Here is a 14,434-nt window from a genome sequence, read left to right as displayed (position 1 = left end):
ACAGGGTCTTCTCTGATTCCATATGAAGCATAGAATAATTTTTTCTAGATCTGAGAAAAATAATGTTGGTATTTTAATAGGGATTGTATTGAATCTGTAGATTACTTTGGGTAGTATAGACATTTTAACAATGTTGATTCTGCCGATCCATGAGCATGGTATGATTTTCCATCTGTTTACGTCCTCTGCTATTTCCTTCCTCAGTGTTTCATAGTTCTCCCTGTAGAAGTCTTTCACCTCCTTAGTTAAATATATTCCTAGGTATTTTATTTTCCTTGTTGCTATTGTGAAAGGTATGGAGTCTTTGATTTCGTTCTCAGTTTGACTGTTGTTGGCGTGTATGAATGTTATTGATTTGTGAACATTGATTTTGTAACCTGAGACTTTGCTGAACTTATTTATCAATTCCAGTAGTCTGTTGGCAGAATCTTTCAGGTTTTCTAGATATAAGATCATATCATCAGAAAAGAGTGACAGTTTGACATCAAAACAAGATAGACTAATGGCTAAGAAACACGAAAAAATGCTCAACATCCCCAATTATCAGGGAAATGCAAATCAAAACCACAATGAGATATCACTTACTCCAGTGAGAACGGGTTTTATCAAAAAGTCCCAAAACAACAAATGCTGGTGTGGATGCGGAGATATAGGAACACTCATATACTGTTTGTGGTACTGCAAACTAGTACAACCTTTATGGAAAGTAGTATGGAGATACCTCAAAGAACTAAAAGTAGAACTACCATTTGATCCAGCAATCCCACTACTGGGTATCTACTCAAAGGGAAAAAGGGGGCTAATAAAAAAGACATCTGTACTCAAATGTTTATAGCAGCACAATGCACAATTGCAAATGTGTGGAAACAACCCAAGTGCCCATCAATACATGAGTGGCTTAATAAAATATGGTACATATAAACCACAGAGTACTACTCAGCCCTTATAAGAAAATGATGAAGTATCTTTTTGTATTATCCTGGATGGAGCTGGAGCCCATTCTTCTAAGTGAAGTATCACAAGAATGGAAAAACAAATACCACATATACTTACCACTAAATTGGTACTAATTGATCAAGACTAATGTGCACATATGGGAAGTAGCATTCATAGGGTGTTGGGTAGGTATTGGGGGGAAGAGGGGATGGGTAAATCCACATCTAATGGATGTGGTGCGTGCTATCTGGGGGATGGTCACGCTTGTAGCTCTGACTCAGGTGGTGCAAAGACAATTTATGTAACCAAAGCATTTGTACTCCTGTAATACTCTGAAATAAAATTAAAAATTAAAAAAAAAAAAACCACTTTCTTTGCTCATTTGTAAGAAGCAATTTCTCATCCATTGAAGTTTAGTCATGAGATTACAGCAATTCAGTCACATCTTCAGGCTCCACTTCTAATTGTAATTCTCTTGCTATTTCCACTATATCTGCAGTTACATCTTCAACTGAACACTTGAATCCCTCAAATTCATCAGTGAGGGCTGAAATCAACTTTTTCCAACCTTCTGTTAACATTGCTATTTTAACCTCCTCCCATGAATTACAAATGTCCTTAATGGCACCTAGAATGGTGAATCCTTCCCAGAAGGTTTTCAACTTACTTTGTCCAGACCCATCAGAAGAATCACTATCTATGAAATGTATTTCTAAAATAAATAAGACTCGAAAGTCAAAATTACTCCTTGATCCATGGACTACAGAATTAATGTTGTGTTAGCAGGCATGAAAAGAACATTAATTTCCTTGTATATCTTCATCAGAGCTCTTAGGTGACCAGGTGCATTGTCAGTTCTCAAACATTTTGAAAGCAGTGTTTTTTATTGAGCAGTAGGTCTCAACAGCAGGCTCAAAACATTCAGTAAACCATGCTGTAAACAGATATGCTGTCATCCAGACTTTGTTGATCCATTTATAGAGGACAGAGTAGATTTAGCATTATTCTTAAGGGTCCTAGGACTTTCAGAATGATAAATGAGCACTGGCTTCAACCTAAAGTCACTAGTTGCACTATCTCCTAACAAGAAAGTTAGCCTGTCCTCTGAAGTTTTGAAGCCAGGCAATGACTTCTCCTATCTAGCTTGAAAACTCCTAGATGGCATCTTCTTCCAATAGAAGGCTGTTTCATCTAAATTGAAAATCTGTTGTTTAGTATGGCCACCTTCATCAATTATCTTAGCTAGATCTTCTAGGTAACTTGCTGCAGCTTCTAAAACAGCACTTGTCTCACCTTGCACATTTATGTTATGGAGAGATATAGCTTCTTTTGTTAAATTGCATGAACCAAACTCTGCTAGGTTCCAACTTTTCTTCTGCAGCTTCCTCACCTCTCTCAGCCTTCATAGAATTGAAGAGAGTTAGTGTCTTGCTCTGAATTAGGCTTTGGCTCAAGGGAATGTTATGGGTGGTGTGATCTTCTATCTAGACCACCAAAACTTTGTTCATACAAGCAATAAGGCTGTTCTGCTTTCTTACCATTTGTGTGTTCACTGCAGTAGCACTTTTAATCTTCAAGAACTTTTCCTTTGCCTTTACAACTTGGCTTTCAGGCTATCTTGGCTTTCAACATGCTGTCTTCGTTAAGCTTACCATTTCTAGCTTTTGATTTAAAGTGAGAGATGTGTGTGATTCTTTCACTTCAACATTTAGAGGCCTCTGTAGCATTATTAACTGGCCTAATTTCAATATTAACTGGTCTAATTCAATATTCGTGTCTCAGGGAATAAGGAGGCCTGGGGAGAAGGAGACAGGGTAATGGCTGGCTCAGTGGAGCAGTCAGAACACACAAAACATTTATTAAGTTCATTGTCTTATATGAGCATGGTTTGTGGTGCCTCAAAACAATTAAATATTAATAGCAACATCAAAGATTACTGATCACAGATCACCATAATAGATACAATTTAAACATTTGAAATATTATGAAAATAACAAAAATGTAACGCAGAGACATGAGGTGAGCACACAGAGTTGGAAAAATGGTGCCAATAAACTTGCTCAACACAGGGTTGCTACAAACCTTTCATCTGTAAAAAACACAGTATCTGGGAGGCAAAATAAAGTGGAGCGCAATAAAATGTAGGTCTACCTCTACAGACCTTTTTTCTTGTAATTATTCCCTAAACAATACAGTACAATAACTATGGCATAGCATTTATATTGTATTAAGTACTATAAGTAACCTAGAGATGATCTAAAGTGTACAGGAGGATGTGCATGGGTTATATGCAGATATCATACCATTTTATATAAGGGACTTGAGTATCCGTGGATCTTGGTTATCTGCAGAGGGTCCTGGAACCAATCCTCCACAGACACTGGCAGACGACTATACATATATTGCACAAATTTCTTTTTCCTTCTTCACAATTTCACAGATAGAAGACTTGTTCTTACTGTAGATCTTAGCAAACTCAACATAAAATTTATTTTTGTTCCTTATTAAGTCAAGAACTGTCACCTTTCCCCTTAAAGGAGGCACGTTGTAGCTTCTCTTTGGCATTTCCAAATTGTTAGCATCACTCCTCTTCTGCTTTGAGGCCATTATTAAGTAAAATAAGGGTTACTTGAACACAAGCACTGTGATACAAATGTCAATCTGATAACCAAAAGAGTTACTTAACCAACTAACAGGTAGGTAGTGCATACAGCCTGGATATGCTGGACAAACGAATGAATGATTCACATCCTGGATGGGATTGCATGAGATTTCATCACACTATTCAGAACAGTATGCAATTTAAAATTTATGAACAGTTTATTTCTGGAGTTTTCCATTTATTAATAATATTTTTGGACTGTGGTTGACCATGAGTAACTGAAACCACAAAAAGTGAAATTGTGAATAAAGAAAGGAGAGCTATTGTAATGATAAAATAAAGAGTGATTATTACAGACCTAAGGAAACAAACAGGACAAAAGTAACGCTATCAGCCTAGCTTGGTGGCTCATGTCTGTAATCCTAGCACTCTGGGAGGCTGAGGTGGGAGGATCACTTGAGCTCAGGAGTTCGAGACCAGCCTGAGCAAGAGCAACACCCCATCTCTACTAAAAATAGAAAATTTAGCTGAGTACAGTGGTGGGTGCCTATAGTCCCAGCTACTTGAGAGGCTGAGGCAGGAGGATCACTTGAGCCCAGGAATTTGAGGTTGCAGTGAACTATGATGGTGCCACTGCACTCCAGCCTGGGTAACAGAGCGAAACCCTATCTAAAAAAAAAAACAAAAAAAGAGTAACACCATCACATAATTAATTAAATTAGAAAATGCATGGAATGGAATAAAGATGGTAAAACCCCAAATTACTAATAGAGGAAAAGCCTGTGATAATCAGAGTTAATGCAGTTTTTTTGTTTTTGTGTGCCAAATACACGCACGCACACACATACAATACCTTCATAATCAGCAAAGATATCATTTCAGTCCATAGACATATACACAAATAAGCTACAAAATATTTTTGAAAAAATTAAAGAAGACATAAATAAACGAAAAATTACCCCATGGTCATAGATTGGAAGACATAATATTGTTAAAACATCAATAATATACAAATTGACCTACAGATTGAATGCAGTACCTATCAAAATCCCAAGGAAGATTTTGCAGAAATAGAAAAATCCACCCTAAAATTCATATGGAATCTCAAGAGACCCTGAATAACCAAAACAATTTTGAGAAACAACAACAAAGTTGGAAGACCCACACTTCCTGATTTCAAAAACTTACTACAAAACTATAGTAATCAAAACTGTATAGTACTAACATAAAAACAGAGACAGAGACCAATGGAATAGAATATAGCACCTAGAAATAAACCCTCACAGATATGGTCAAATGATTTTCAACAAGAGTGCCAAGAGCATTCAATGGGAAAAGGACAGTCTTTTCAAAAAATGGTAATGGAAAAATTCAATAGCTATACACAAAAGAATGAAGCAGAACACTTACCTAACACCCTATACAAAAATTGACTCAAACTGGATCAAAGACCCACATGTAAGAGCTAAAGCTATAAAATTCTTAGAAGAAAACATAGGAGGAAAGCGTCATAACATTGGATTTTGCAATGATTTCTTGGATATGACAACAAAGGTACTGGCAACAAAAGAAAAAACAGACTAACTGGACTTCATGAAAATTTGAACATTTTGTGCATCCAAAGATACTATCAACAAAGTAAAAAGGCAATCCACAAAATGGGACAAAATATTTGTAAATCATACATTTGACAAGACATTGACATACAGAATATACAGAAAACTCCTAAAACTCAACAACAAAAACCAAAAAGCCCAATTCAAAAATGGGCAAAAGACTTGAATAGACATTTCTCCAAAGAAGATACACAAATGACCAATAAGCACATGAAAATGCTCAACATTACAAATTGTTAGAGAAATGCAAATCAAAACTACACATTAGTAGCACATTAGGATGGCTACTATCAAAGAAACCCAGAAAATAACAAGAGTTGGATATGGAGTCATTGAAAACCTTGTGCATTGTTGGCGGGAATGAAAAATCATGCAGCTACTGAGGAAAACAGCATAATTGTTCCTCAAAAAATTAGAAATAGAATTACCACTTGATCCAGCCATTCCACTTCTGAGTATATATCCAAAAGAACTAAAAGCAGGGACTTGAAAGGATATTTGTGCACCCATGTTTACTGCAGCATTGTTCACAACAACTAAAATGTGGTAGCAACTCAAGTGTCCACTGATGAATGAATGGATAAGCAAAATGTGGTATACAGATACAATGGATTATTAGTCCACCTGCAAAAGGAAGGAAATTCTGACATATGCTACAACACTGAGGTCCTTAAAGACATTATGCTAAGTGAAGTAAGCCAGTCACAAAAAAACAAATACCACGATTCCACTTACATGAGGTACGTAGAGTAGTCAAAATCATAGAACTACAAAGTAGAACGGTAGTTGCCAAGGGCTGAGTGGAGAGGGGAAATGAGGAGTTATTATTTAATAGGTATAGACTTTCAGTTTTATAAGATGAAAAGAGTTATGGATATAGACGGTGGTGATGGCTACATAACATTATGAATGCATTTAATACCATGAACTGCATACTTACTAATGGTTCAGATGGTAAATTTTATGTTATGCATATTTTTCCCACAATAAAAAAATTGGGAAAAAACCATGAGACACTATACATATACTAAAATGAAATTACTAAAATTTAAATGTGCAACTGTGTCAAGAGTTGGTCAGAATATGACATAACTAGAACTCTCATTCACTCCTGGGGGGTATGTAAAATAGTTTAACCAGTTTGAAAAACTGTTTTTCTAAAATTTAAACATGAACTATCATAAGACTCTGCCAATCCACTCCTAGGTATTTACAAAAGAAAAAGGAAAGCACAAAGACTTGTATTAAATACATGAATTGCCATAGAAGCTATATTTGTAACACACAAAAACTGGAAAGAAAACAAATGTCCATCAACAGGTGACTAAATTAACAAAATACAGTATTTCCATACAATGATATACCTCTCAGCAATGAAAAGGGAGGAATTACTGATACACACAACAGGATAAATGAAATCCAAAATAATTATGCAGAGTGAAAGAAGCCAGATGAAAGAGTATATACTATATGATTCCATGCATATAAAGTTCTAGAAAATGCAAACATCTACAGTGATAGAAAGCAGATCGGCAATTGCATGGTAACAGACCTGGAAGAAGAAATGAGTTACAAAGAGGAATTGTTTATTATGTTCATTGTACTAATAGTTTCAGGAATATATATACACACGTCAAAACTCATCAAATTGAATAGTTTACATATGTGCTGCTTATTCTCCGTCAATTATACTTCAATAGAGTTGTAAAAGAAATAATGTATGGCTCAGGATTGTTATTGAAATAAAGTAAAATATTGCACCTAGTAAGTTTTAAATGAGCCTGTAAAATGCTGTTATTCTGGAACTTGATAAACATTACCCTCTATTACTATTATGTAACAATTTTAAAAAGTACATAGGTAATTAATTCAATGTTTAAAGCACCTATAATATACCTTAGCTTCTTCCTCTTGTGCTTTTTTCACAATTGCTTGTAATTGCACCTCTCGTTTAAATTCAGCATGAAGTAATTTCTCTTCCATCATCCTACGTCGTTGATCTAGTAATTCTTCCTTCCACTTCCGGACATCCTTCTCCTATGGACAGTGAGTTATCACATCATTAATTTCAACAAACATAATAATTTAACAGAACTACAAATAGGTAAATGGCTTATGAAATATAAAGTCTAAGCCTGGAAAGATCTACAGGAGCATGACGAATGATTAAGGACATGAACTATAAAGTCAGACTACCTGAATTCATATTCTACATTGGCCACTTACTAGCTGTGTAATCTAGACAACTTTTTAAGCTTATTGTCTCTGTTTCCCTATCTATAAATAGTGAATAATAATAGTACTTAACTCATAGAATTATTTTGAAGATTGAGTTAATCCATGTAAAACTCTTAGAATAGATTAGACATGGCTCTATAGAAATATTTACCATCATTGTACTGCACCATGAATATACTTAAAATGAACACAGTGTATATTTCTTATCCTTATAAACCTTAATGTCTCTATAATATTACTCACATTCAAGAAAAACAAGTAATTTTATTCTAGAAATTGGAAAATGAAAAAATCACATTATTTGCAAAAGAAACATTCTCTGAAGTTACAGAGAGGGTATTGCCTACAGAATATAGATAGAAATAATAACTGCCTTTAAAACATTAAAACAATAGCAAACAGAAAAAGTAAAAGACTTGTTCTGTGCTCCAGGAAATAAGACTCAGCACCAATGAAAATAAATTATAGAAAATCAGAAGTTGGATCAATATGAGTAGGAAAAAAACATTATTTAAGTTGAATTTTATCTAAAAAATTATGTGCTGAACCATTGAAAAAAAGTATAATGCAGAAACAGCACTGTATTAGCAGCCAGAGGACAGGTCCTTAAAGCCTAAGATCTGCAAATTATTGGTTGTGTGACACTGAAAACAACACTCTGCCTCTCCTAAATTGTCTTCACATCTGCAAAATGGGTATCAATACCTGCCCTGTGTACCTCACAGAGTTAGTGTGGTGATCAGATGAGGTCGTATATGCAAGTAATTACCTAACAAACAATGGAAGGTGGAATTTTACCATTAAAATTAATTGAAGGGATACCTACATTGATGAGAAATATAACCAGAGAACATCTAAAGTCTTGTATACTTTCAAAATCTATGATTTATTTGCATAAATACTTGGAGATCATATTATATAATAAGAAAATATATTATGTAATATTATTTGTATTAAAAAACAGTAAGAAATGTGGTTGCATTAGAGCATTTCTCTTAAGCTAAAAATTAAACACATTAACTCTTGTAGAACCCCACAACATACAAATTACTCTTCATATCTAATCTATTCATTCTAAATAAGAAATTCTTGAGATTCAGGTAAAATGAAAAAAATCACAGAATTTCTTCCAGTTCCAGTGAACTTTCCTATTTTACTGAAGAGAATTTTGTGCTACCTAACTCATTTTCACAAATATTCAGATTGTTTGGCCCAACTATCTCTCCCAAATTTAAACCACACATTAAAAGTAATGCAAATAATATGCTTAACCTATGCATATTAATGTTCCTTTCTAGTACCAGAAGTTAACAAAAAAGTTCACATCTTTTGTCACACTGTGTTAGATGCTTGCAGTATGCCGCCCCAGAGATGGTGCCCAATGATCTAAGCCACCTGGTGTTCAGGTCCTTGTGTAATGTCCTCCCACAGTGTCAGGATTGTGATCAAAAGAATATCACAAAAGAGATGATATAAAAGACAGTGCAGCTTCCATTTTATCAACTCTCTTATTCACTCTCTCTCTCTCACACACACCCCCCGATTATTTTCTATGGGGAAACCACTGGCCATTACATGAAGACACTTGAATTGTAGAAGGGCACACTTGGCAAGGAACTGAGGTTTCTAGCCAACAGCCAAAGAGGAACTGAGGCCTGCAAATAACTGCACAAGTGAGTTTGGAAGTGGACCCTCCAGCCCCAAATGACTATTACCCTGACTGATAGCTTGACTAAAACTTCATCAGAGACCCAGAATCACTAGAGAAACCACTCCTGATTTCCTTTCCCACAGAAATTGTGAGCTGGTGTTTGCTCTTTTAAGCTTAAGTTTTGAAGTCATTTGTAATGCTGCATAGATAACATAAGTACTCACCTATGACTGCCGTGTGAAAGTAACAATAAGTGACCATATATTGAGCAACATCCATCTTAGCACTATGCTACTGTTTTATATACCTGCCTTATTTATGCATAACAATAGGTTAATAATTATAATTGCCATTTTTCAGATAAAGAAACTGAAATGCAATACTGTTACATAACTTACCCAGCATATCATAGCTTGTTATATGATAAAATCAGGATGTGAACTACCACACTGATCAATAGTTACACTGCTCTAAATACACAAAGACTCTCTTCTGTAAATATAATTAGAGCCCCACTTATTCAAACCTGATAATCTTTTTTCATTGTTAAAAATACTAAAATTTTGTTAAAAATAATGTTTTTTTTTCTTTTTTAATCAGTTTATACCCCATTACATTAATAGATTTTCTAGTGAAAAAGACCTTCAAATTTAAAGAATATACCCAACTTCACCTATGGTGTTTTGGGTTTTTTTTGTTTTTTGTTAACTATAGTCATGATGCTGTACGTTCAATTAATAGAAATTACTCACCATGCATAACTCAAACTTTTTACCCTGTGACCAATATCACTCCACCTCCGTCTCTCCTAGTCCCTGGCATCCATTGTTCTACTCTCTGTTTCTATGAATCTGATTATTTTAGATTCCACATATAAGTGGGACCATGTAGTTTGTATTTCTGTCTGGGTGTCTTGATTATTTCTCTTAGCTTAATATTCTTTAGCTCTACTCATGTTGTCACACATGGCAGAATTTCATTCTTTTTAAGGCTGGATAACATCTCATTATATATATGCATATATAAACACATATTCACATTTATACCACATTTTCTTTATCCATTTGTCCGTCAGAAGACTCTTAACACATGAACTGCCATGTGAGCTGTATTTAACTCACACTAGTTTTGAGCCTGAGGCCTCTTGAAGCATATGTAACTCACATGTCTTGTGAACTATTTTTCAAGTTGCATATAACTCACACATAAAAAAACAATAAAAAATAACATTTTTCATTAAATTATAAAGAATAATTTTGTTTTCAAAGCTTTTATTCTATTTTCATCATAAAACACCATGGCCCCAAGGAAAACTTTTTTTTTTCCTAGTGTGGCAGTCAATGTGTTAAATAGTTTTCATATCTTGATTATTATGAGTAATGCTACAGTGGGAGTACAGATATCTCTACAGGACCCTGATTTTAATTTCTTTGGGTTGTTGGAAAATATGTAGATTCTATTTAAATTTCTTGAGGAAACTTCATATTTCTTACCATAACAGTTGTACTAATTTAAATTCCCACCAGCAGCACACAAGGATTCCCTTTTCTTCACATCCTCCCCAACACTTGCCTTTTGTCATTTTGGTAATAGCTACCCTAACAGGTATGAGGTACTATCTCACCGCACTTTTGTTTTGCATTTTCCTGATGATTACAAACGCTGAGCCTCTTTCCATATGTCTGTTAGCCATTTGAATTTCTCCTTTTGATAAGCGTCTCCTTAGGTCCTTTGCCCATTTTTGAATCAAGTTGTTTTCTTGCTCCTGAGCTGAATTCTTTAAATATTTTTTATATTAACACCTTATCTGATAGATGTTTTACAAATATTTTTCCCATTCCATAGCTGTCTTTCCATGCTGTTGATTTTTTTCATTTGCTGTGCAGAAGGTTTTTAATTTGATATAGTCCTGTTTGTTTATTTTTGCTTCTGTTGCCTGTGCTTTTGTTGTTAAATGTAAAAAACTATCACTAAGGCCAATGTCAAAAAGGGTTTTCCCTATGTATTGTCCTAAAAGTTTTATGGTTTCAGGTCTTATGGTTAAATCCTTAACCCCCTTTGAGTTGACTTTTGTGCATGATATGAGATAGGGGTCCAATTTAATTCTTTTGCATGCGCATATCCCACTTTTCCAATACCATTTGTTTAAAAGGCTGTTTTTCCCATTGTATGTTCTTGGCAGTCTTGTCAAAATCAGTTGCACATAAATTCCATAGATTTATTTCTGGGTTCTCTATTATGTTCCATTGGTCTGTGTGTATGTTTTTATGCCAGTGCCATACTGATTTGATTACCATACCTTTGTAATAAAATTTGAAGTTAGAAAGTGTGGTGCCTCTAGCCTTTGTTCTTCTTGTTCAAGATTACTTGGGCTCTTCAGGGTCTTCCATGAATTTTAGGATTGTTTTTCTATTTCTGTAAAAAAAAAGCCATTGGTATTTTGATAGGGGCTGCACTAAGTGAATCTGTAGATCACTTAGGGTAGTATGGACATTGTAACAATATTAATTGTTAATATAAACATGAGATGTCTTTCCATTTACTTGTATCCTTTTTATTTTCTTTCATCAATATTTTATAATTTTCAGTGCACAAGTATTTCACCTCTCTAGTTAATTCCTATTTAATTTTTTTCTTGCTCATATAAATAACATTTTCTTAACTTCCCTTTCAGATAGTTCATAGTTAGTGTATAGAAACCCCCTCATTTCTGCATGTTGATTTTGTATCTTGAAGCTTTACTAAATTTATATATCTTTCCAACAGTATTTTCTGTAGAGTCTTTAAGGTTTTTTACATATATGATCATGTTATATGCAAACAGAAATAATTTTAATTCTTTCCTTACAATTTAAACACATTTTATTTCTTCTTCTTACCTGACTGCTTTTTTTTTTTTTTTTTGAGACAGAGTCTCACTCTGTTGCCTGGGCTAGAGTGAGTGCCATGGCGTCAGCCTAGCTCACAGTAACCTCAAACTCCTGGGCTTAAGCGATCCTACTGCCTCAGCCTCCCGAATAGCTGGGACTACAGGCTTGTGCCACCATGCCTGGCTAATTTTTTCTATATATATATATTTTAGTTAGCCAGATAATTTCTTTCTATTTTTAGTAGAGACGGGGTCTCACTCTTGCTCAGGCCGGTCTTGAACTCCTGACCTCGACCGATCCACCTGCCTCGGCCTCCCAGAGTGCTAGGATTACAGGCGTGAGCCACCGCGCCTGGCCTTACTTGACTGCTTTTGCTTGTCCTTCCAGTGCTGTGTTGGAAAGAAGTGATGAAAGTGGGTATCTTTGCCTTTTACCAACCCTTAGAGGAAAAACTTGTAGTTTTTCCCTATTAATTATGAAATTAGCTGTGAGTTTTTCATATAGGGCTGTCTTAGTCTGGTTTGTGTTGCTATAACAAAATACTGGACACTTGCTAATAAAGAAAATTAATTTATTTATAATAGTTCTGGAGACTGAAAGTCCAATCAATATCTAGATGTCAACATCTTGCTGTACCATCCCATAGGCAATAGTGATAGGGTAAGAGAGGGAAAAAAGGGAGGGCAGGGGATGTAAAAGGGACCTGAACTCATACTTTTATAAGGAACTCACTCCCATGATAATGGTATTAATCTATTCATGAGGGCAGAGCCCCTCATGGACTAATTACCTCTTAAAGGTCCCATGAGAAATTAAATTTCAAAATGTGTTTTGGAAGAGACAAACATTAAAACCATAGCAATGCCCTTTATTGTATTTAAAGAATCTCCTTCTATACTATTATGTTTAGGGTGTTTTTTTTCATGAAATGATGTTAAACTTTGTCAAGTGTTTTTCCTGCCTCTATTGAGATAATCATGTGGTTTTTGTCTTTCATTATATTAATGTGATATATCACATTTATTGATTTTTCATATGTTTAATCATAATTGGATTTCAGGGATAAATTCCACTTGATCATGGTATATGATCCTGTTGATGCATTGTTGAGTTTGGTTTGCTAGTACTCTAGTAAGTACTTTTACAATTATATTCATCAGGAATACTGGCTATAGTTTTCTTTTCTTGTATTGCCTTTGTCTGGATTAAGAATCAGGGTGATGCCGGCCTCATAATACCAGCTTGGAAGTTGTAAGAGATTTTTTTAAAAAACCCATTATTTTTTCTACTCTTACACACAACACAGTAACAATTCTGATAACCAAAATGTGTTTGAGGTTTTTCCCACACTGACCATTTCTCTAACACCAGCTGGTTGTTCTATAATTCCATTCTGACATTATCTACCTGGTCTCACAGGTTAAGGGCTCAGTCCCATAAGACTGCCCCCGCAGTTCAGATACCAATCACAAGTCCCAGGTTCTGACCTGTACTTATGACAAACTGGCTATAAACTAGGGGGTCCCACAACTCCCTCCTCAAATTTGATTAATTTGCTAGAGTGGCCAACAGAAGTCAAGGAAACACTTTACTTACTATTGCTGATTTATTACAAAAAAAATTTTTTAAAGGATACAAACTAACAGCCAGATGGAAAAGATGATCAACTCAACCATTTCACTTTTATGAAATAATAAGGAATATATACATACACATATATATGCGTGTGTGTGTGTGTGTGTGTGTATGGGTCTCTTCCCCTGGCTTCTGACAGAGCTCTTAAAACTCTTTAGATAGAAGTACTATGAGAATCTTTTGTTTAATATTTGGTCTTTAACTCCAGTTTCTGACACAGAGCTTCTAAGATCTTTGTAATTTCTTGATTGATAAGAGTGTCTGACAAAGAGCTACTAAATCCCGTATAATTTTCTGGGTGAGAGGAGGATCTACTATTCTAATGAGGCTTTTTCATGGTTTCCTGGATATCCTCAGGATGGATGCTAGTTGTTCAAGTCGGTTGTTTCCTTATTGATTTTCTACCTAGATGTTCTCTCCATTATTGAAAGTGGGATACTGAAGCTCCTACAGTTATTGTATTGCTATCAATTACTCCCTTCAGATCTGCCAGTATTTGTTTTATATGTTTAGGTGCTCTAATAAGAGATGCAAATATATTTACAATTGTTATATATTGCTATTGAATTGGCACTTTTATCATTATTTAATGACCTTCTTTCTCTCTAGGGACAGTTTTGGACTTAAAATCTATTTTGTCTGATAAGAGTATAGCCACCTTTGCTTTCTTTTGGTTACAATTTCCATGGAATATCTTTTTCCATTCCTTCACATTTAGCCTACATGAGTCTCTCTTACAGACAGCAAATGGCTGCATATAGTTCCTTTTATTAATTTGGCCACTCTATGTCTTTTTATTGGGCATAGAGTTTAATACATTTACACTTAAAATAATTATTGATAGGTAAAGGACTTACTATTGTCATTTTGTTATGTATTTTCTGTT

The 14,434-nt window shown here is 34.8% G+C and overlaps 1 protein-coding gene across 6 annotated transcripts in view; it reads right to left on the bottom strand.

Moving 5' to 3' along the window:
• SCAPER (S-phase cyclin A associated protein in the ER) overlaps positions 1-14,434 on the bottom strand; it is a 439,517-nt gene that overhangs the window by 296,325 nt on the left and 128,758 nt on the right. For all 6 annotated transcript variants that reach the window (XM_045541852.1, XM_045541833.1, XM_045541866.1 and 3 more), the window contains one exon: positions 7,051-7,191. In XM_045541852.1, coding sequence (XP_045397808.1) covers positions 7,051-7,191 — 141 coding nt within the window. The remainder of the gene's footprint in view (positions 1-7,050; positions 7,192-14,434) is intronic.

Source organism: Lemur catta, chromosome 1 (assembly GCF_020740605.2).
Source record: "Lemur catta isolate mLemCat1 chromosome 1, mLemCat1.pri, whole genome shotgun sequence".
In the NCBI taxonomy this organism is placed as follows: Eukaryota; Metazoa; Chordata; class Mammalia; order Primates; family Lemuridae; genus Lemur; species Lemur catta.
Note: the sequence above shows the minus strand (reverse complement) of the source record. Positions and strands in the feature narration are given on the sequence as shown.